General features: G+C 40.9%; 1 protein-coding gene across 2 annotated transcripts in view; it reads left to right on the top strand.

Moving 5' to 3' along the window:
- Positions 1-23,346, top strand: part of FSIP1 (fibrous sheath interacting protein 1) — a 99,389-nt gene that overhangs the window by 63,667 nt on the left and 12,376 nt on the right. The window contains exons 12-13 of one of the 2 annotated variants that reach the window (XM_077926674.1): positions 6,137-6,644; positions 8,536-8,594. In XM_077926674.1, coding sequence (XP_077782800.1) covers positions 6,137-6,644; positions 8,536-8,570 — 543 coding nt within the window. In that variant the 3' untranslated portion in view covers positions 8,571-8,594. Of the gene's footprint in view, positions 1-6,136; positions 6,645-8,535; positions 8,772-23,346 lie in introns of those variants that run through there. The other variant, XM_077926667.1, reaches the window with a different exon arrangement.

The raw sequence follows: 23,346 nt of genomic DNA, 5'->3' as shown, positions 1-23,346 counted from the left end.
ATATGTTTCCGCTGCAAAGAGAGTTCCTACTGCTGTTGCTCTTCCAGTTTCTCCAACTGTAACCATCAGCATATGAATGAAATAACTCTGAGGTTTAATGCGCATTTGTTAAACTTTAAGTACCTCTCTGGGTGAGCATTATTCAAAATTCCTTGTTAAGCACAGCATCGATTAACAAACACTTTAAGAAAGCTACAAGAGGAGTGGGTTTTATTCCTGGGTTTTCCTAACATCTTTCAGTAGTTTGTGCCAGAATATAAACACTGAGATAGTGGGCACTGACGCCACTTCATATCATACTCTGCGGAACATGAAAGCAAACATGTGCAAACTTGATAAGCGTATTGGCTTTTTGTAATTGAAAGCAGACAAAACCACATCTAAGCATTCTTGGCTCTCTGTGTTGGTTTCACTGAAGTTTGGAGCCATAGCTGTGGTGAAACAATATTCATATTTTACTCTTATAAAATCTGTTTGCCTACAGTGCTAAATAATTAAAGGGAGGATATGTATATATTTGTATATAAATGAGCTGGCTGAGAATGTCAAGTAGCAGGGGATGGGGCTAAGAGACTAGCTTCTCCTCACTGCCTGCTCAAAGTGTACCTTTTGTGAGATCTAGTTCTGGTCTGAGCTGCAGAACGTCCTAGTTGCCATCTGATTTTGATAACTTTATACTTTGCAGGATGGATTAGTGTCAGTTCTCTTCACTTGTAAAATTTTAAAATATTGTTCTGATTTTTTTGTAGTGTTTCACAATTCCCCAGGTTTGGGGGGGGGGGCGCTGGCATGTGGCATAGTCCCCAACTTCCTGTGCCATGTGCCCCTTACCTGGCCTGCCCCACCTTAAACACCATACCACCCCCTACCCTCAACCACTGTGATTGGTCCCCCAGCTCCTTTCACAGACCCATCTCCCCTCCCCCAAAACAACAGCAACAACAACAATCAAACAAATTAAAAACAGTTTCAAGAAATTATTGTATGCTCACAGTAGATTTATTTCAGCAAGGAAGCAGCAAGTTGCCGCAAAAGAGATTAAAAGCCATATTTATAACATAACATATGTTTAATACATCTCAGCAGTTTAAGGGTGAGAAGGAACTGGAATAAAGAATGAGTAATTAGAGTGGATTAATGTTTCTCTGAGCCAAAGTTGTGAAATGTAGAAGCAACATGCCTGAACTATTCCTCTGGTTCATTTTTCTTCTTATGTGAAGAATACACATATATCTCATTGACTGTATATTGTAAATCAATATGACTTTTAAAATTAGACCCCAGTTTGGTGGCACATTTTGAGGACTGGACTTTTGACAGAATCTGTTTTTGGAGCGTGTCTATCATACTAATGTTCTGGGCCATGGAAAAGCAACATATATTAATTTTTGCTGATTGCCTGTCTCTTTTTCAGTACTGACACTGAAAACAATCCCTAAACCTTTGAGCTCGAAAGCTTGGAGTCACAACAGGGTTTGTGCAGAAAGTAATTACAAGTGCACATTCCTACCACATGCAGCAGGATTTATCCTATAGACTCATGCAGCTGAGGAATTCAGCTAAGCTTTAAAGACCCTCAGGTAGAAAAAGGCATCTGGGGTCAGGGAAATACCATGCTAGCTGGCTGCAACTTACATAAAGAGAAACCTGCAGGAAAGATCATTAGGAAGCACCCAACACAGCTGACAATGAATGTCCCCCCCCCCTCACTCTCAGCATTAAAAAGTGTAGCACACATAGGGACATTGTCCTGCTAAAAATTAGGAAGAATAAGGAGCACATTATCTATTCTAATAGGACCCAGACTACAGAACAAGTACCCCCTGCAACAGTAATGTTTACAACAGTAATATTTACTAAATATTTCAGTTTATTTATTAAGGCTTCTTCCCAAAGTTGGGCACACAATAAAATATAATTAATCATATAACAACACAATAAAATATAAATTCATTGAAACAATAGGAACAGCTAAAGCCAAAGCCACAGCTTTAAACCAAGCCATGTACAAATACATTCAGCTCTAACCCTTTAAAAAAGCACAGGCAAACAGATTGGCCTGTGCTTGACACTTAAATGGCGGAAGTTTTGTGTAGTGTCGGACTAGGACTAGGGAAACTCAGGGTCAAATGTTCTCTAAGCTATGCTGCTGGGTGATCATTGGCCCATCACTGTGACTCAGCCTAACCTATCTCAAAGGGCTGTTATAAGTAGTAAATGGGTGGCAGAGAAAGACGTATGTCATCTTGAGCTCCTTACATGGAAAGGCATAAGAAAAAATGTAATAAAATAAGTAAGAGGGAAAGCTCTTAAACCCAACCAAGGTTTCTGAGAGTGGAAAGGAAAGGAGATGTGATTTTTGCTTGTTCTTACTTCCCAGTCAGCTCAAGAGGGTTGAGGAACCATTTGGAACAGCACAGGAGGTATATATGGCAGACATCAGGAGAAGTGAGGAGAAGCGAGTGGTGAGCTCCCGTTGCTCGGTCCCAGCTCCTGCCAACCTAGCAGTTCGAAAGCACGTCAAAGTGCAAGTAGATAAATAGGTACCGCTCCGGCGGGAAGGTAAACGGCGTTTCCGTGCACTGCTCTGGTTTTCCAGAAGCGGCTTAGTCATGCTGGCCACATGACCCGGAAGCTGTACGCCGGCTCCCTCGGCCAGTAAAGCGAGATGAGCGCCGCAACCCCAGAGTCGGTCACAACTGGACCTAATGGTCAGGGGTCCCTTTACCCTTTTACCTTTACCTTTACCTAAGAATCCATCACCTCAGTAACAATATCGATGCTACAGCAGGTACATTATTTAAGCAGGTCCTTAGCATCCCTTAAACCCTTGAACATTAGGATAGCTGCAATGCATTTCTACTATCAAGTGTTTAAAATGAAAAAAAGAGAGATTCCCTCACAAGCGTAACTCAATCTTTCAATTATTTGTCCAAATGTCAGCCTGTGTGCTGATTGCCTCAGCTGATTTACTTCTTGACAAGAAATGTTTGTATAAGGACGCCAGCAAGAAATATGAGAAGAAAGGAAAGCCCTTAGGGAGGTTTGAAGAGTTCTTTTATGGCTAAATCTACTGAATAAGCAATTGTAGCTGGACACAGAAGAGAAAAATCCACACACTATACTTTGGAGAATTACATACGAATCGTAAGCACATTTGCTTGGAGTAAGGATAGATATGGTAACTTAAATTGATGATGGACTCTATTGCCACTACACTCTTCCAAAACTGGAATTTTATTTTTTATTGGAAAAGTGAACAAATGATGGGTAACTTAAAGCCATCCCACTTGGCGCTACTAGAAGGAATTCACAGGTACTTGGCAGTACAATATTTTCATGAAAGGCAAATATATTGTTAAATTTTTGCCCATCCAAAGGTTTTGAAAGGCCTTCACACTCAAAAGTGGCAACCCTAGATGTACAGTAATTTATTGTATTATTTTCATAATAAAACACGAGGTCAATGTTTATACTGGTATTTCAAGAAGTGAAATATTTATTTATTTATTTATTTATTTATACATACATACATACATACATACATACATACATACATACCCTGCCCATCTGGCTGGGTTTCCCCAACTACTCTGGGCAGCTCCCAACAGATTAAAAACAGAATAAAACATCAGACATTAAAAACTTCCCTAAGCAGGGCTTCCTTCAGATATCTTCTAAAAGTCAGACAGTTGTTTATTTCCTTGACATCTGATGGGAGGGCATTCCACAGGGCGGGTGCCACTACCGAGAAGGCCCTCTGCTCTCTTTAAGAGCAGTCAGTATTTCTGTGTGAGTTTTCTGTCGATCCATAAGTTAATTGGTCAAATGTGTACTAAAAAGTGTCCATCACTTACTGAGAGCATGGCCCAACTTAAAGATAAGACTCAATTTCAGTGTGATGGTTCACTATGTGCATAAATGTCTTCCATTGAAGCCAAGGAAATTAAAACGTTTGGCTGGATGGTGTCCCTTTTGGCTTGCCGTAAGAATTAGTTACAAAGCTATAAAACACAGACTGCTGCTTCTTAGCACTGGCAAGAGGGAATATCTGATTGGTGCATGAAATATGTATTTCCTCCTTTTGGTATCTTAGTCAGAAACAGGGCCTTTTCTGCATGATGTGGAATGTCCTAAATGGGGAGATCTGTCAGACTCCATATCTTCTGGTGTTTAAGCAGGTACTTCAAACCAACCTATTTGCCTGTATTATTGTTATTAGTTAATTTTTAAAAAAGTTTTACATCTGATAACAAATTCAATTTGCAGGCTGATCCCAAAGCAATGATTAAATTAACCATCTGTAAATTGACCAGCCATTGAGTTTTGATCATTGCTACGTTGGATTGTTTAGTTGATTTATTGATGCTGCTTTTATATATTGCTTATATTGTAAGACTTCGTGGATTTTATTAAAGCATATGTGTTTATTCCTTTTTAAGCCAGATTGTTAGCCACTTTGAACATAAAGAATAAAATGGGTACCTAGGCAGATAAAGGCACAGCCAATAGATCTACCAATGCAGATTAAAACCAATGCAGATATATTTCTTCCTTTCTTTATACATTCTTGTTTGAATTCATATATTACACAGTCCTCGAATGTGATTAAGGAAAGGTCCATGGAATGTCATGGACGATACAGCTGATGAGGTTGGTTAGCATTGGTGGCAGACACAGGCTGGCTGGCTCAGGCAGCTGGGTTGGGCAGAACAAGGTTTCCAGATATTTCCTTGTTTCATATTCAAGGACTGTGTAATATATGAATTCAAACAAGATTGTATTAAGAAAGGAAGAAATATATCTGCACTGGATTTAATTAAATAGGTTATATACCTTGCTTAAGGATAGTATATGGTGTACATCCTGGACTTGATTCTTATGTTAGGAGGTAACCAGGAAAAAAATTGTTATGAACATTACCACTCAGCCTGTTGTGCTCTATAAGGTAAAGGTAAAGGTACCAATGCCCATACGGGCCAGTCTTGACAGACTCTAGGGTTGTGCGCTCATCTCACTTAAGAGGCCGGGGGCCAGCACTGTCCGGAGACACTTCCGGGTCACGTGGCCAGCGTGACAAAGCTGCATCTGGCGAGCCAGCGCAGCACACGGAAACGCCGTTTACCTTCCCGCCAGTAAGCGGTCCCTATTTATCTACTTGCACCCGGGGGTGCTTTCGAACTGCTAGGTTGGCAGGCGCTGGGACCGAGCAACGGGAGCGCACCCCGCCGCGGGGATTCGAACCGCCGACCTTTCGATCGGCAAGCCCTAGGCGCTGAGGCTTTTACCCACAGCGCCACCCACGTCCCACAGTTGTGCTCTATATGTTGTGACTATTTCATCTGCGTAACAAGGTATTGTATTTGTTTTGACCCTATATTTTCCACTCACATATGCAGGCATCTCTGCATTGGCCATTCTTACAATGTTCAGCATTCATATTAGGATCTTTGCACAAATATGCAATTCTTCACAACCGCATTTGGAAACTTTAATAGGAAGGAGCTACATACTACAAGTGCACAGGGTCAGCCATTTCTGCTACCATGACTTTCCTTTTTCAATGTTGCAGTTGTTGGAAATGGCTGCGGTGGCCCCTCTGTAAGTAGCAGCATCAAAAATTGACCTCACTTCATGTGGCCGTGTACTCAAGTGTATGATTGGGTGAATAGCAGCTTACACTGCCACTGCTCTCACTAGGCCTCTAAAATGTCACTTAAAGACTATTGTGAGTGCTGCAGTGTGGTGGGCTAGGAAACATTGGCTCTATTGTGGCTAAGGTATTGATGCTGTTACAATTAGACCAGTCATGTCCTCACACTATCAATAGGACATTTGTGTCTAATTCTGTGACTGGTTGCTTCCCAAAAGCTCTTCAGCTCAGGCTGGTAGCAAGTTGCTGCAGGTATTATTATTTTTTTAATCCACAGGTGGGAGGTGTATTTCCAGTTATAGATCATATTAAAACATTCTTGGTTCATTGTCTGGTACTTTTCCTTCATTTTGGAGCCTGGTTTATGCTCTTTGGCATCAGAGATCAATGCTTCCATTATTTCTGTGTGTCGTCAAGCTGTTTTATGAAGGCATTATTTATAGTTATATTTTGACAGGGAGAATTTTCCCCTTGTTTTTCCAGCCAGATGTACTGCCTTGTCTCTCAGAAGAGCAGCTTAATGCCCTTCTGGAAGAATGTATGCAAACCCCAAGAAGAGCAAACAGTCTTACCTTGCCAAAATCTCAGGGATCCTTTCTTGAACGAACAAGTCTCTGTTGCAACACAGCTAAAGACATCATTCCATCAGATGATGCCCAAAGTGTGGAAAAGCTGGCAAACTCAGAAATGATGGATGCTCAAGATAATGGTACACGTTCAAAGGAAATGATGGGAACTTCTGACTGTAATCTCAGCAGAGCACTGGATGAATCTCACCTGTTAGAGAAAAAAGAAAATGAGAATCAAGAAAGCCAAGAGGAAGAGATTGTGCATGCCAGTAGCTCTGAGGACTACTTCATGTCAATAGCCCTTAGCACAGACAGGCTGAAAAGGCCTTCTTTTCTTGATGAACCTTTTTATTGTATCAGCATGAACAATGAGCCATCCACAGAGGTCAGCATTCCTAGCATACCATTGAAAACCAGAGGAGGTGAGGTTCTTAATAAACCGTTGGAATAGGCTTTTGATTGTGATTTTAAAAACCCAAGCAGGTTCTCATCGAAGGTATGCACTAATGTATTATGATTACACTGGTAGGGCAAAAAAGCCCTTTCATAAGGCACAAAACGATGCCAGAAATAACACAAAATTTCAAAATGTTTTCTGACATTCTTGAACTGACATAAATAGCTGTGAAATTAGTTCTCAGGAAAAGCACTCAAAATAATGATTGATTATGTCAGCTGGCAATAAAGTTGGATATACACAGATGAATTATCTCTTTAATAATATGTAAACCTGTTTCTTTTGTTCATTGTGTCGATAAAATGTGTAAAAGGTTGCAGAAAAGGTCAACTGACTGCATTTTTTAAAAAAGGAACTGGTAGCATTGCTCAATAATAATATAGAGGTGATGGATATTTCTAGTTAGAGATCATTTTAAAATTTGATTGGTTTAGTGTCTGGAAGTTTTCCTGTGTTGCCCAATAATATTGAAAAAGGGTAGGGATACATTGTCTCTCTATTCTGAGCATACCACTGTAATGCACAGGAGTCCTTAGAAGTCAATTAATGTGTATAAATTGGCCAGGCTCCTCTTTCGTTGTGGCAAAGTGTTCTGAGTACTCATCAGTCATTTTGACTTTTCTAACAGAAGCCTCTGCTGCTGAATGACACTTGAATGAAGAATGCATTTAAACATATTTTATTGTTGAGTCTTTTTAACTTTATGTACCACCTTGAACTATCCAGGCAAAGAAAAGTAGAATAAATGGAAGACATAGAATTCTCACAAGATTTTGGCAAAGCCCCTATAGAGCAACAGGCAGATTAGATGCTACAGTAAATACGTGGTTACTGCCAAAAATAAAAATAAAAATCAGTGTCTAGCACCCTTTCTGCTTCCCTAATGTCTCTAGTACATCTAGGGATGGTGTTGGACCAGCATGACCAATGGTCAGGGATGATGAGAAGATGACTGAAACATCTCCTGTGCTATGGTTATTCATATAGCAGCAGTTGACTTTCCCAAGTTAGAATATAGCCGAGCAAGGATTTCCTAGGTCAAACTCCAGTATTCTATCAAATGAAACATTTACTTGGAATACAGCAATATTGCTTAGCTAGACATGTCAAATTTTCATAATGTAGTATCTTTGTACCCATCTAGTGGTCATCATGATTAAATGTTTGGGATTTGCCATTTTTAGTAGACTGTAAGGAATTATGTGACAGCGACCCAGACATACAAGCTAGAAAGCAGATGAATTTTGCATAATACATGGTATGGAAAAAGTGGATGGAGATAAGTTTTTCTTCCTTTCTCTTAATACTTGAAGATGAATGTTGGAAGATTCAGGATAGGCAAAAGAAAGCACTTCTTCACACAGTGCATAGTTAAATTATTTGCTTCTCCAGGCAGTAGTGACGATCACTTTGATAGCTTTGAAAGAAGATCAGGCCAATTATCAAAGAAGAAGGCTTTCAACTAGCCACAATGTTCTACCACCTCTTTTGGAGGCAGGATGCCTTTGGACACCTGTTGCTTGGAATCCCAAAGTCTGCTCTGGTCTTGTTTCCTGGCTTCTCACTGGCATCTGGTTGGCAAATACCCTAGGCCAGGAATAGTCAATGTGATGTCCTCAAGGTCTTGAACTCAAACTTCCATAAGTATAGCCAGTGTTCTCAGTGTTCAGGGATGATGGGAGTCATATTCCATCAACTTTGGGAGGGCACCGTATTGATTACCCGTGGCCTAGTCTGTGGCCAGCAATGCCCATAGTGGGCTGACGGCAGCAATAACATCCAGCTGCTTTTTTCATTTATACTTCTGAGTACTGTAGGCCTTTCAATAAGCCAAGAATGGTTTTATTTCTGTACAGATGAACTGAAAGATGAAGACATGACTGAAGAGTAATATGCTGCCACCTTCACTGCATTGGTAAAGTCTATTTCGTTGGTTATTGATTTACTTAGTTAAGGTCATTTCAGAAATCATCCAGATCTGAGACATAAAAGCTTATTATTCTGTGAAAATGTTTTTCCCATAGTAAATGCTTTTTGTCTTACTTTCCTGTGGCAATTGGACTTCTAAATAAAAAATTCTCTGTTTACTTGATTTCTGGAAACAGCATCAATAACTTGCATGCATGTTAATGGTTTTTTTTTTATAAAAAAAATATCCCAAAGATGTGGTTTTAGGTTCCTTTACCTGATTTCTAATTATGAAATCTTGAAGAGTCTTAGGAAATAAACTACATGACACTGTATGTCTAGGTTCTCACGATGCATGCAGTATAGCAACAGCTTTTATGTAACTGAGACATAAGTCCGCATTCCTTACAGTGAGCCATATTTAAATATCAACAGAATAAGTCTTTGGCAGATTCATCTAAACAGGAGGCATGCAGAGAATGGGATGCTCAAATGTACCTCTGTTTTCTGTTTGAAACTTGATTCCCTGCTACTTATATGAATCTGGACATGTTCATTCTTGTGTGTTATGTGATGATGATTTATACAAAAATCTGAGCGGGGAAGAACTGCAAAATGCTACCATTAGTTTTATGTTTGCTTTTGTGGTTTGTTTATTTATTTATTACTTTTAAAACATCTACAGTGACTAGACTCTGTGCAAAACTACACCACCACCACAAAGGCATGGGCCCTGTCCACAGGTTTATCATCAAATATTAGCTCTAGTCATGCATTAGCATAGTGTCAATGTAGAGGCAGCTGTGCAAAACTGTGGACAGGGAGTCATATTAAATTGCACATTGTAACATACATTCTGTTAGAAGTAAAAAAATAGTCTGCTACTCAGATGCACGTTCCATTTATGCCGACACTAATAACGCATGTGTGAAAGCCTGTTAGTCTGGCAAATCTTGTAGCGAATTTATCTTTCCTTTCAGCACTGAGTTAAAAAGAAGATAGGGATTTATTTAGCATTCATTAATCATTACTAATCATCCATACTGCATTGTTCAACAATAATTAGAAACCCGAGCCCTCTGCCTGTAGGTTTACAACCTGCAAATTACAAACAAGGGAGTAAAGGGGAGAATATGAGCAAGCGGTTGTTGAATAACAATAGGATTATAATAAGATTGTGCCTCGTCCTCAAAGGCGATCTTGCGAGAAGAGCACAGTGGGTCCCATATGAAGGGTATTTGCACTGAAATATCTTGCTGATCTGTGCCTCTGCCTGCAGCTGAGTGGGCATTGCCTTGGAAGGAACCACCTAGCGGCAAGATGTCCCTGATAAAAGAGGAGCAGTAGTGCTGCAGTGCCATGGTTGTAGCCATTTGCTCTGGAGATCAGAGAGTCTGGCTATACATACTTCTAATATGTAGCCAAGCCCATGCCCATGGCACATCTTTCTAAACCTTGACCCTTGCTGTGGGTTTTCCAACTGAAGTTGTGGCATTTGACCACCACTGATGATTAAGGCAACTGAGGTTTAATTTTAAGAATGGATTCATGTATTGGTGAGGGTAGGGCGGCCTTAAGTCTCTCTGCTTAACAAACAAGGTTGGCATAAGGAACACGACCAAAGAGGAGAGATGCCAGGCATCGGGCACAAGTGCAAAGGAGCAGGTTTAAACCTGTTGGTACAGGATGTCCCAAGAGCAGGGATTGGTTCTGGCAGATCAGCAGAAGCGCACGTGGCAGTCTGACTAAGTAAAAGAGCAAGAAGCAGACACCAACTTGTCTTGTTTTAATAATGGAAACAGAAGCCTGGCAGGCGAGCAGCAGAGCGGGCTTCAGAAGCTGCTATGCAGAGCTGATGTCTGTTTAAACAGCGGCAACTGTAAATCCAGAAGTGGCCAAATGCTATTGGTTGAACAGACTGATTCTGTTTAGATGACAGTGGAGGGCAGAGCTCAGTTGCATCTGGTACAATCTCTTAGCCCACAGTTTGCAGTAACCCCGTGCCGCTCAGGCCCTGCTGCAGCCTGATCAACATGGGGGCAGAGCCTAGAAGCTAGCCATGGTTTCTAGTAATGTGGGCACCTTTGTAGCTGTCTAATCTTGCCAAACTTCCTCTTTCTCTGGTGGTCTTTTATATCCTTTTTAGCTGTAATAGGATTATGTGCAGCATAGGCTTTTCTTTCACTGTCCCATTTTTGAGAATCTGCAAAGCTGCTAAGCAAGCCAAAATAAACACGTTCCTTAAATCACAAATCACTGCATGCCAATATTCATTTGCCTTAATATTACACCTGGTTAGACAAGACAGCTTTGCTGTGGTTAGATAACTCTACCATACAGTGACATTACTGTCAGAAGTTCTGACTGTAACTACAAGAGGCTGCCACAAAGCAACATCTTATTGACCCAGTTTTGGATTCCTCAATGTTGGCACTAGGCTGCTGAAACAAGTGAAGCAGGTATCACTATATAACCTTTCAATACATCCCCTCTCTTCTTCTACCCATACCTGTTCAGATGTCTTCACATTGTCATATAAGTCCTCCTTTGATGAATTTTACCACTTACTTATGACATGATCATACTTACTAAGGACCTAAAATTCAGCATCTCCTGTAAGGCATTTGACATATTGCTACCCACCCATCTCTTATGCATAACATTGTAGGGAATATTAGCGCCAACTGTTGTTCTCCTGTTGGCTGTATTATTTTTTTTAGCCAAGTTTTACTTTAGTAGTTCCATTTTAGCATGCAATATTTCATGAAAACTACCATATTGGCCCGAATATAAGCCACACTTTCCCCCAAAATTTTGACCGTGAAAAGTTAAAGTGTGGCTTAAATTCGTGACCTTACAAAAATTGGCTTTTACGATATTGCTGCTGAAACAGACATATGGTAAAACGGAATGGGTGTGAGTGCCTACAAAATTTTAAGGGAACGGCTTATATTTGGGTATTGTCTTTTCTTCTTTGAATTTTAAAGGTGCAGCTTATATTCGGGTGTGGCTTATATTTGGGCCACTACGGTAATTGCTAATGATTTTTCTTTTATGGTACAAGCACAATCTCTGGGCAGGCCAACTTATAGGCAGCAGGGGCGTTTACTCTGAAGCAATGTATTGTGTCTGTTGGTCCCAATTCCCAGCAATTATGCCCAGGACTGCAGTTTCTTTCCCATTATCCCTGTAAAGAGGGTAGTCTTCCCATCACCCCCACAATTTTCCTAATTTCCTTTATCACACTTTTCAAAAGCACACAGAAGCCATTCTAGAGCGAGACGCAAAATCAGATTTCTCAAGTGTGCTCTGCTTTCAACTCTTCTGCACTTTTCTTTTTTCTTTGTCTATTCAGCTGCCGTGTCTCATGTAGGGGTGATCGAGTCCTCCGGAAATGAATAGGCAAATTTGATTGTTTTCTCCCCAGTGAGTTTGCACATTTTTAATGCTGACCAAAAGTGAGAGGGTTCAGTTTCCCCCCTGAGAAACGTCTCTTTTACGAGAAAAACCACATGTTTTGAGTAAAATCCCCACTCCCCTCTCACTTTCTGCTCCTGTACTTCCCTGAAGCACCTTGCTCTCTGTTGCATATTTCTTGTTCTGATTTCTCTGGCTGCTTCCTCAGTCTGCTTTGGCTGTTTCAGGCATGGTATGCTGGCCAAAGGTGTCCGCCTCCTGCAGGATAACGCCCCGGTTCACAACTCGCATGTTGCTCAAACAGAAGCACGGTCCTGTGGCTATGAAATCCTTTCTCATCCCCTTATTCTCCCAACCTCGCACCATCGGACTTCCACCTCTCTTCTGCTCATGCTTTGTTTTTCCTTCTGCTTATAGCATGGGGGCATGGTCTCCACTGGGCAACATTTGCCCTTACTCTAACTTTCTCAACTTTGTAGCATTATACAGGCAAGTGACCTGACCATTTTAGGCTCTTCTGGTTGACATGTGATCACCAAGGCCCAGGTCCTTTTTGTCCCAGTAGAGGGCAGAATAGGGACGGGGGACGTTTATGCACGCTCCCTGATATGCACAGGAACTGGGAACAGAAGCCCCTGCGAAATGGTCCCCACCTATAATATGTTTGAAACACTTTGCAGACGATCACCTCTAACAGCCACAATTGTCCTCTTGTTCTTGAAACGACTCTGCCTTCCACATACAAATGTCCCCTGCAGACCACATTAGATCTCAGTCCTTATTTTGACTGAGTTGCCCGGAATAGCCTATAGCCTCTCTGGCAATGTCTGTTTCCCACTGTCCCTGATATAGGCACCAAGATGCAGGCAAAAAACGTAGTTGGATAACAATAGGGAAAACCATGGTACTGACTGGCCACGATGGTGGTCCTCTTAGCACACAAGGCACAGTAACCATGCACCTCTCGTTCTTGGTCCCAGGGTGGTCAGCAGAGAGGCAGGGCATTGAAATTTGCTAGGGTGAATGTGCCATGGGTGTATTGCTTGAATTTTAGCTGGATATGCATGCGTGCAAAATTGCTAAGCATGTAGAAATAAACAAAAGGACTTAAGAACTCAAGTTGGGCCTGCTGGATCAGGCCAATGGCCTATCTAGTCTATCATCCTGTTCTCCTATGACCCCTACTGTGATCCCAAGGACTTGCTCCTAGTCGGTCACCACCAGTTCATATTAAACTCAAAAATCCCAGATGCTGCAACCTTTCTTCACATTACTTACATCACAAGAGAACTTTACAACGACAGCACTTTTTATATGTAAGACGTTACTCATAAGTGCCATATGTTTGGTCTAACCGCAGAAGCCTGCCACAAGGCAACATCTTCCCATTAATCCAGATCAGTGCCTCAAGTTCCTGTTTTCTTGTCTTCTTCTAGGCCGCGGGAGGAAGCAGCTTAGCATGTCAAGCACATTTCATTATTTCCCTTTTCTTCCCTTTTGCCTCCTTCACTGCCCATAAAATGTTATTCTTGTAAGCACATGAGGCCACCGTCACACCAAATCTTAAAACATGGGATTACTTGCTACAGACAAATAGTAGCCAACCTGGGCAAAAGGTATTCAATCTGAGTTCAATCCAGCCCTCTGGACATACAGTCAAGTAATTGGGTAATAGTCTCAATCTTGAAATCATCATCATCATCATCATCATCACCACCACACCTCTTTCCCTGATGGGAACTCGAGGTGTCTGACAGCTAAAATGGAAACAGCTAAAAACATAGAAAAAGAGCAATCATTAAAGAAAATTAAATATTAATAGAATATATATGCGATATTAAAACATACAGCGCATTAGAATAAAAACATCACAGCACCAGCCCTTCCTTTGCAAACAAGAAAGTCTTAACCTGTCGGCAGAAGGACAACAGCGAGGGCGCCGGTCTAATTTCTCTAGGAAGGGATCTCCAAAGTCTGGGAGAAACCACAGAGAAGGCCCAGATTGTACAATTCAGGGTCTACAGCCAAAGCCATCTTATAGCACATAGTAGGAACACAGGAAGCTCCCTTAGAGTGCTACAAGATGGCTTTGGCTGTAGACCCTGAATTGTACAATCTGAATTGTACAATGTATAATGGTATTTCTTGGCAGCTCTGTGCATCACAGTTTGGATTTGGCAGGAAAGATTGTGAGAGATAGATGCGCAGCCCCATCCTGTGCAGATATTTATTCAAAAGTACGTCACACCACGTTCAATGGGAATCACTCACTAATAAGCAAGTTTGAGATTGCAGCCTCAGAGAAGGCTCCCATTTTTAGGGGACCAGTCGTATGTCACCAAAAGATTCAACTGCTTGTCTTTTTCATGTCAAACATTTTTATTCAGGGGAAACAAATAGAGGATTAGAGGATTTCCAGTTGATTTTTGGTAGATGATGTTGAGCTTTTGTATAAGGATTATAGCTGAGTACTTCTTAATATTGAGAAATGTGAGGGGATGTACTTTTAACAAAAGGGAATTGTGTGGCTAATTTCTAGTAAGAACGCCTAAGCCCTGCCTAATAAACTCTGGGCTTTGCAAGCCTGTGTTTGCATATGCATGTTGGGTGATCAACGCACAGGTTATGCTTGTGCATGGCCTGATATTTGTTCCTGCCGAAGCTTCAGGAAGCTTTTGGCAAGCTCAGGCTGGAAAATTTGTTCCTTATATTTATATATGGAACTGATTATTTGCACACAGTGTAAGTTGCTGTACTTAAAACATGTAGGAATGTGGCCATAATGTCCAATTTTTGAACCATTTAGGAATGAAATAACCCAAAGATTTGGACATCTTCCATACACGTATTTTCTGGATAAAAGGATTACTTTAAGCAGATTTCCCTGAGCTCTGCAAATCTATTCAAACTTATTCTTAAAGGGTTTCTTTAAACTGAAACTGTAAATCTCTGTTCTAATTCATTTTGTGTACTTAATTTTTTTAAAGTAGTTCTGATTGTTATGGTACTCAAAAGTATTTTCTTCCTTCCTTCCTTTCTCGTGAGAGTGTTACATTCATGTTTGTTCTTGAACATTTCAAGTTTCTCATTCATTTACAGAATTTTTGTATAATATTATTACTGTTCTTCAGATATGGCCTTTCTGGGCACATTACTGTTGGTAATCTCTCAGTTTAAAGGGGGTGACACAGCTATGGAGGGAAAATTTATATTTTAAATATAATCCAGGTTGAGATCCAGAGAGACCCATTTTTCCTCAGCCTAACTTTAAGAAGTGTTTCTAAGTAGTAATATTTAGTATGAGTTAATATAATGTAATTGGCTTTTTTTTTTTACTAAGTGTTCCCAGCTCCTACTTCTAGCTTTGACTTGTATGCCACCATATGAGCTTTAGGTGTTTTAGCTTTAATATTTTAAATGTGTGCACTATATTTTTAAAATGTTTTAATGTTATTTCCTTGAGCCAACTTGAGAAAGACATTTGTGCCCGGAAAGGTGGCATAGAAACATATATATCACTGTTATTTCTCTCTCTCTCTTGGAGTTCTTTGCCCCAATTCTACAAGGGAGTTATGCATGCAAAAGCAACTTTCATATGCTAATGTCCTTCGTGAAATGCTAACTGCGGGTGCAGATTAGAGGCAGATATTTATCAAGGTGCACTGCTGAATTGTGATGTACATTTGGATATCCAGTTCTTGCTACATTTCTACCCACAAAACTGTGCAGGTGAGAATGGGCATTCTCAGTTGCGTAATGTTTTACCTGGATGAAGCTCTGTTTTTCATCATCTATGATGCTGGGGCTTCATTCTTTGCCCAGAAGCAGCCAAAGAAAGATTATCAGTTTGTTCAGTTAACTTCTACCTTTTCTTTCAAGGAAAACAAAAACATCTGGCTACATTCATTGTACACATACTGCTCAAAATTTAGTCCTATGCTAAATAAAATGCAAGCACTTCTGAGTGGGAGGTAGACCTGGGTTTATTACATCCGTGCCCCTCACTGGTGACACAGTTTTACTACCCAGAGATAACAACTGAAGTACTGTTGAAGCAACAGCCTAAATCCTCTGCTGTCATAAACTTGGCATCAAGGTGTATTTTAACTGCTGTAGGGGAGGAAAGCTGAAAGGTATGTATTAGGTTTTCTAAAATAACTGCTAGTAATGGGAAAGTGGGGATCGAGTGCCAAGTATTGCTATGCTTTCTGTAACAACCTCTAGCGATGATCTTAGTGAATCCAGAGGAAGAACCTAAAAGTGCCTTTAAAAAGTGCAACACAAGAAGACAGCTGGAAAAGCACAGTAGGAAAATAATATACTTGGTCTTCATATGCCAGAAGCACAGTAGATGAGTATATTATTATAATTTGCCAGAAACATCTTGCGTCTCCTATATTTGAACCTGATTTAGATGGTCAGGGGTCCCTTTACCTTTTTATAAAGCTGTTTTCCCCCCAGCAAAACTGCGTTCTGTGCTTCTTTATAGATTATTAAGTGTCTGCATTCTTATACAGTGGTACGTTGGTTGTCAATCCATTCCGGGAGTCCGTTTGACTCCCAGAACTGTTCGAAAACCAAGCCGCGCGGCTTCCAATTGGCTGCAGGAGCTTCCTGCACTCAATCGGAAGCTGCGTCGGACATTCAGCTTCCAAAAAACGTTCATAAACTGGAACACTTCTGGGTTTGCGGCATTCAGGAGCCTATTTGTTCGGGAGCCAAGCTGTTCAACGACCAAGATACCACTGTACTTGCTTACAACAGTGTGGTGTGTTAGAGGGTACTGGACTTGGCCCAAAGATGTAATGATTCTGGGTGCACAGGCAAACTAGAGGAATGAGGAATGGCTTGAAACAATGTTATTCCTCAGAGCCTCTAAGACCAACTTGTCCAGGGACTTCTAAGCCTTTGGAACTGCTTGGATCACGTGACCTGAGGCAAGTCCTCAAATTATCGATTTCTCAATTCTAAGGGAGTCTTTCTGAATTATAAACCCTATCATTACAAAAGAAACCTGGGTGCAATTCTCTACTCAAGTTATTGGACTCACAGCGTGATCTTGTGTCCTTCACTGTCTCTCCACTTAAGCTACATCACAGGGTGATTGTGAGAGTAAATGTATACCACCCTGAACTCACAGAAGAAACTGTGATATGATAGATCACAGGAGAAGCCTACAAATGGAATGTGTAATATGGAAAGTTGTCTTCCAGAGTGAGTTACCTTTTACATTTATGGCAAAAAATTAGGTTAAGCAGGTATTTTTGCCCTTCCCAGAATTCAAAGTCCTGCTTATAAAAGAGGGCAGAGGAACATTCAAAGTGCTCTGTAAGAACTATAGAAGAGTTCTGTTTCATCTGTTTAGCTCCTATTTCTTGTTATGAGACTAATAAGTCTATCTAAAGATGAGGTTGTGGTGGTTTGTAGAAAGGTAACCAAAATTTGCTGAATAGTTTTCAGAGTACAAGCGTTTTACATCAACACTCCAGCACCTGATAAGAAACAATTTGGCACCAGAGCTATTTGTATTCTGCGCAGGAAATGAGCAATCCAACCCACCATTGTCACTGAAAACTCTTCAGTGAGGTAGATTGTATGGAGTATTATTTTTCCTGTGCTGGCAAATGTTCAGATGTGATATTGAATGTTAGTGATGGACCATGGTCAATTTGTATTACTGGCTGCTTTATAAACAGAGCAATGACATTGTACAAAGGTGGAAATGATAACTTGCAGCTAGGCCTGCTCCAAAAATGGAACATACCGTAAGTCACGCTTGTTGTTGTTGTTGTTGTTGTTTAGTCGTTTAGTCGTGTCCGACTCTTCGTGACCCCATGGACCAGAGCACGCCAGGCACTCCTGTCTTCCACCGCCTCCCGCAGTTTGGTCAGGCTGATGTTTGTAGCTTCGAGAACACTATCCAACCATCTCATCCTCTGTCGTCCCCTTCTCCTTGTGCCCTCCATCTTTCCCAACATCAGGGTCTTTTCCAGGGAGTCTTCTCTTCTCATGAGGTGGCCAAAGTATTGGAGCCTCAACTTCACGATCTGTCCTTCCAGTGAGCACTCAGGTCTGATTTCCTTAAGAATGGATGTGTTTGATCTTCTTGCAGTCCATGGGACTCTCAAGAGTCTCCTCCAGCACCATAATTCAAAAGCATCAATTCTTCGGCGATCAGCCTTCTTTATGGTCCAGCTCTCACTTCCATACATCACTACTGGGAAAACCATGGCTTTAACTATACGGACCTTTGTTGGTAAGGTGATGTCTCTGCTTTTTAAGACGTTGTCTAGATTTGCCATCGCCTTTCTCCCAAGGAGCAGGCGTCTTTTAATTTCGTGACTGCTGTCACCATCTGCATTGATCATGGAGCCCAAGAAAATAAAATCTCTCACTGCCTCCATTTCTTCCCCTTCTATTTGCCAGGAGGTGATGGGACCAGTGGCCATGATCTTCGTTTTTTTGATGTTGAGCTTCAGACCATATTTTGCGCTCTCCTCTTTCACCCTCATTAAAAGGTTCTTTAATTCCTCCTCACTTTCTGCCATCAAGGTTGTGTCATCTGCATATCTGAGGTTGTTGATATTTCTTCCGGCGATCTTAATTCCGGCCTTGGATTCATCCAGCCCAGCCTTTCGCATGATGAATTCTGCATATAAGTTAAATAAGCAGGGGGACAATATACAGCCTTGTCGTACTCCTTTCCCAATTTTGAACCAATCAGTTGTTCCATATCCAGTTCTAACTGTAGCTTCTTGTCCCACATAGAGATTTCTCAGGAGACAGATGAGGTGATCAGGCACTCCCATTTCTTTAAGAACTTGCCATAGTTTGCTGTGGTCGACACAGTCAAAGGCTTTTGCATAGTCAATGAAGCAGAAGTAGATGTCTTTCTGGAACTCTCTAGCTTTCTCCATACTCCAGCGCATGTTTGCAATTTGGTCTCTGGTTCCTCTGCCTCTTCTAAATCCAGCTTGCACTTCTGGGAGTTCTCGGTCCACATACTGCTTAAGCCTGCCTTGTAGAATTTTAAGCATAACCTTGCTAGCGTGTGAAATGAGTGCAATTGTGCGGTAGTTAGAGCATTCTTTGGCACTTCCCTTCTTTGGGATTGGGATGTAGACTGATCTTCTCCAATCCTCTGGCCACTGCTGAGTTTTCCAAATTTGCTGGCATATTGAGTGTAGCACCTTAACAGCATCATCTTTTAAAATTTTAAATAATTCAGCTGGAATATCATCACTTCCACTGGCCTTGTTATTAGCGATGCTTTCTAAGGCCCATTTGACTTCACTTTCCAGGATGTCTGGCTCAAGGTCAGCAACCACACTACCTGGGGTATACGAGACATCAATTTCTTTCTGGTATAGTTCCTCTGTGTATTCTTGCCACCTCTTCTTGATGTCTTCTGCTTCTGTTAGGTCCTTTCCACTTTTGTCTTTTATTATGGAAATCTTTGTACAAAATGTTCCTTTCATATCTCCAATTTTCTTGAACAGATCTCTGGTTCTTCCCATTCTATTGTTTTCCTCTATTTCTTTGCATTGCTCGTTTAAGAAGGCCTTCTTGTCTCTCCTTGCTATTTTTTGGAAATCTGCATTCAATTTCCTGTATCTTTCACTATCTCCCTCGCATTTTGCTTGCCTTCTCTCCCCTGCTATTTGTAAGGCCTCGTTGGACAGCCACTTTGCTTTCTTGCATTTCCTTTTCATTGGGATGGTTTTAGTTGCTGCCTCTTGTATAATGTTACGAGCCTCCATCCATAGTTCTTCAGGCACTCTGTCCACCAAATCTAAATCCTTAAACCTGTTCCTCACTTCCACTGTGTATTCATAAGGGATTTGACTTAGATTGTATCTTACCGGCCCAGTGGTTTTTCCTACTTTCTTCAGTTTAAGCTTGAATTTTGCTATAAGAAGCTGATGATCTGAGCCACAGTCAGCTCCAGGTCTTGTTTTTGCTGACTGTATAGAGCTTCTCCATCTTTGGCTGCAGAGAATATAATCAATCTGATTTCGATGCTGCCCATCTGGTGATGTCCATGTGTAGAGTCGTCTCTTGTGTTGTTGGAAAAGTGTGTTTGTGATGATGTTCATGGATCACTGCCTTGCCGTGGCGAAGGGGCTTGAATAACTCAGAGAAGCTATGAGCTATGCCGTGCAGGGCCACCCAAGATGGACAGGTCATAGTGGAGAGTTTTGACCAAACGTGATCCACCTGGAGCAGGAACTGGCAAGCCACTCCAGTATCCCTGCCAAGAAAACTCCATGGACAAAGACAACAGGCATATTAAAGTCACGCTTAGGCCTTTTGAAACCAGTGGCCTTATATATTCCTAACTCTGGGTTGGATTATAACCTGGCTGTTCAAATAAAGAAGATTGCAGTATGATAGGTGAACTTGCGTTATTTTAGAGTAGCAGATTATTGTAAATTGTTTTTAGTGTATAATAACAAAATGTATGATACTGCTTGGGTGTGTTTCAGGTGGACTATGGATATTTCTCCTCCCTTTGAGTTGCTTCTTCTATGTCCACTATAGGTCTTGAACTAATGTCACCATCGTTCCTTTCCCTCCTGAACCAGGATGGCCATCTTCAGGTGCTGTAGCCAAAACACACTTAGAATCATAGAATCATAGAAGTGTAGAGTCAAAAGGGATCCCAAGGGTCATCTAGTCCAACTCTTTGCTATTCAGGAATCTCGACTAAAGCATTCAAGGCAGATAGTCACCCAACCCCTGCTTAAAAACCACCAAGGAAGGAGAGTCCATAACCTGCCAAGGGAGTCCGTTCCCCTGTCAAACAGCTCTTACTGTCAGAAATTTCTTCCTGACGCTTCACACCACCTTGTAAAGCAGCTTCAAACTCATTGTTTATACAGAATTTGTAAGTTCCAGTCTGAGCAACCAGAAGGTTACTGCTTTGTAACTGCTCATGCTGGATTTGAAATCTCTAATATTCTCTCATCCTTCCTTTGTACTGGGCAGAGCTTTGAGGCCTACCAGGGCTTTTGCCTGGTGCCAGCGGTGCCAGGCTCTCTTGCACCCTGGGCAAGGCTAACTACCTGCACCCACACCCGCAAGCCAAATTTCTAATTTCAATTTTCAAAAACGGGTGTCTTGTAGAAAGCAACAAAAAGCACACAACTTGAAACTGCTAAAATAAATTTATTTTAAATTGCAAGAACAACCTTTCTCAAATACAAATGGAAATCTTTCAGCAAACATTGTGATGCTAACAGTTAAGTCTCCTAAAAGTTTCAGTTTCAGGCACACCAACATCGCACTTTGTGTGCCTTTTCTTTTGCACATTTTGTCACCAATTCAGGTCAAGTGCTGATGCTTGGGCATGTTCAACTGATGTAGTTGCCAAGCCACTATCTTTCGTTCCATTGTGCATCAAAGATTTTTTCCAAATTCTTACAGGTCTTAATTACAGCTTCAGTAGATTTTTTGTTTGTTTGTTGTTGATACAGTATATCATACAGGAAGCCAAATAGGGAATTATACTGTTGTAGCTGTTGGAATATCTCTTCAGCAGATTATATGGTCATTTCTAAGATGTCATAGTAGAAACCTACTTTGGATTTCTGCTTTGAATCTTGTGGCTTCTTCTTGGGCCTCATTCTCAAACTGCCATGTCTCTCTCCTTTTTCTAACTTGTGCTGTGGCAGTATTTCTAGCTCCTTTGCAATCTCAGTAGCATCTATCAAAACATGTTGAAAACCCTCATCACACTTGCAGCCCGCAAGGTACTTCTTGGTTACTTGCAATTGGCTTGTAGCTGAATTTAAATCAGCTTTCTTATTTTGTAGTAGATTGCTTGTAAGATTGATTTCAGAAATGATGTTGTACCATGTAGCAAGGAATACCGCAAGCTTGAACTTACAAGCAGCATCAGCAAGGGCCTTAGCTTCAGTTTGGGAAGTATTTCCAAAGAAACCTCTCAGACTTGTGTCATCAGAGATCTCTGTTAAAAGATGATATCTCATTGGTTTCAAAGCATTGACCCAGCTCTTCCATCGTGTTTCACTAAGTGGCTTAACAGGTATGCCTAAGTCTGATACATAGCTAGTTAGAATTTGCCAATGTGGAGATGATGAATCGAAATAATGACAGGGGTACCTCGGGTTAAGAACTTAATTCGTTCTGGAGGTCCTTTCTTAGCCTGAAACCACTCTTAACCTGAGGCACCACTTTAGCTAATGGGGTCTCCCGCTGCCGCCACACGATTTCTGTTCTCACCCTGAAGCAAAGTTCTTAACCCGAGGTACTATTTCTCGGTTAGCAGAGTCTGTAACCTGAAGCGTCTGTAACCTGAAGCGTCTGTAACCCGAGGTACCACTGTACAGATCTTTTGAAACAAACTGAAGAAACTAGTTGTTTCCAAACATCACTTAACTGCATCATTGACTACGAAGTTTAAAGTGTGTGCACTTCAGGGCCCCCAAAAGACATGTGAGTTTATGTCCACGACTCTCTTTTGTATGCCATTTTCTTTGCCTTTCATGTTACTCCCATTGTCATAACCCTGACCCTGCAGATTCTGAACTGGTCATTTGCTCAAGGTGCCCACAAAGAGTTTCTGTCATAAAAGCACCTGTAGTCTCCTTTAGTGAAACAAACCCCAAGAAATGTTCTCTTATGATAAACTCAAGTTCAGACATAACATACATTTGTTGAATATGACTAACATCAGGTATGCAGCCCAGAACAATTGACTAGTATTTGGCTGAGTTTGCACATGCTAACATTTTCTGCTCTGTAGCACCTGCTAGAAGTTATATAAACTAATTTTGCATATCTTTTCCTAGGTAGTCAACCATTGTTTCTTGCTCTTTAACTCTGTGTAAATAATGTTCATTTGTAATCGTTTCCAAATAGTGCTAGATATTCTACAAACCTTTTTTAAAAAAATCCATTGCTAGCACTACACAGCTTTTCAGTTGTACCATGGAATTAAATAATTAAATCAATCCAATCAAACTAGTTGTCAAAATCTGAAGGCAGCCCTGTTTAGGGAAGTTTTTAATGTTTGATGTATTATAGTATTTTAATATTTTTTTGGAAGCCGCCCAGAGTAGTAGTAGTAACAATTATTATTATTATTATTATTATTATTATTATTATTATTATTATTATTAATCTGGCCATTTTAACCATATCCATAGCACGGAATATTGACCCAAGGGAAACTGAACATGGTGTAGCCTGTTTTGTTACCAGTGAAACATCAGTCCTTTGGCAATTGTGTTAATCATGACTTGTGCAACAGTGACCAGAGTCCTAGACCAGAAAGCTGCTTGCATAAGGAAATGCTCTATGCTGGTGCAGCAGAAGTC

The sequence above is a fragment of the Podarcis muralis genome, chromosome 1 (genome assembly GCF_964188315.1).
Source record: "Podarcis muralis chromosome 1, rPodMur119.hap1.1, whole genome shotgun sequence".
Classification (NCBI taxonomy): Eukaryota; Metazoa; Chordata; class Lepidosauria; order Squamata; family Lacertidae; genus Podarcis; species Podarcis muralis.
Note: the sequence above shows the minus strand (reverse complement) of the source record. Positions and strands in the feature narration are given on the sequence as shown.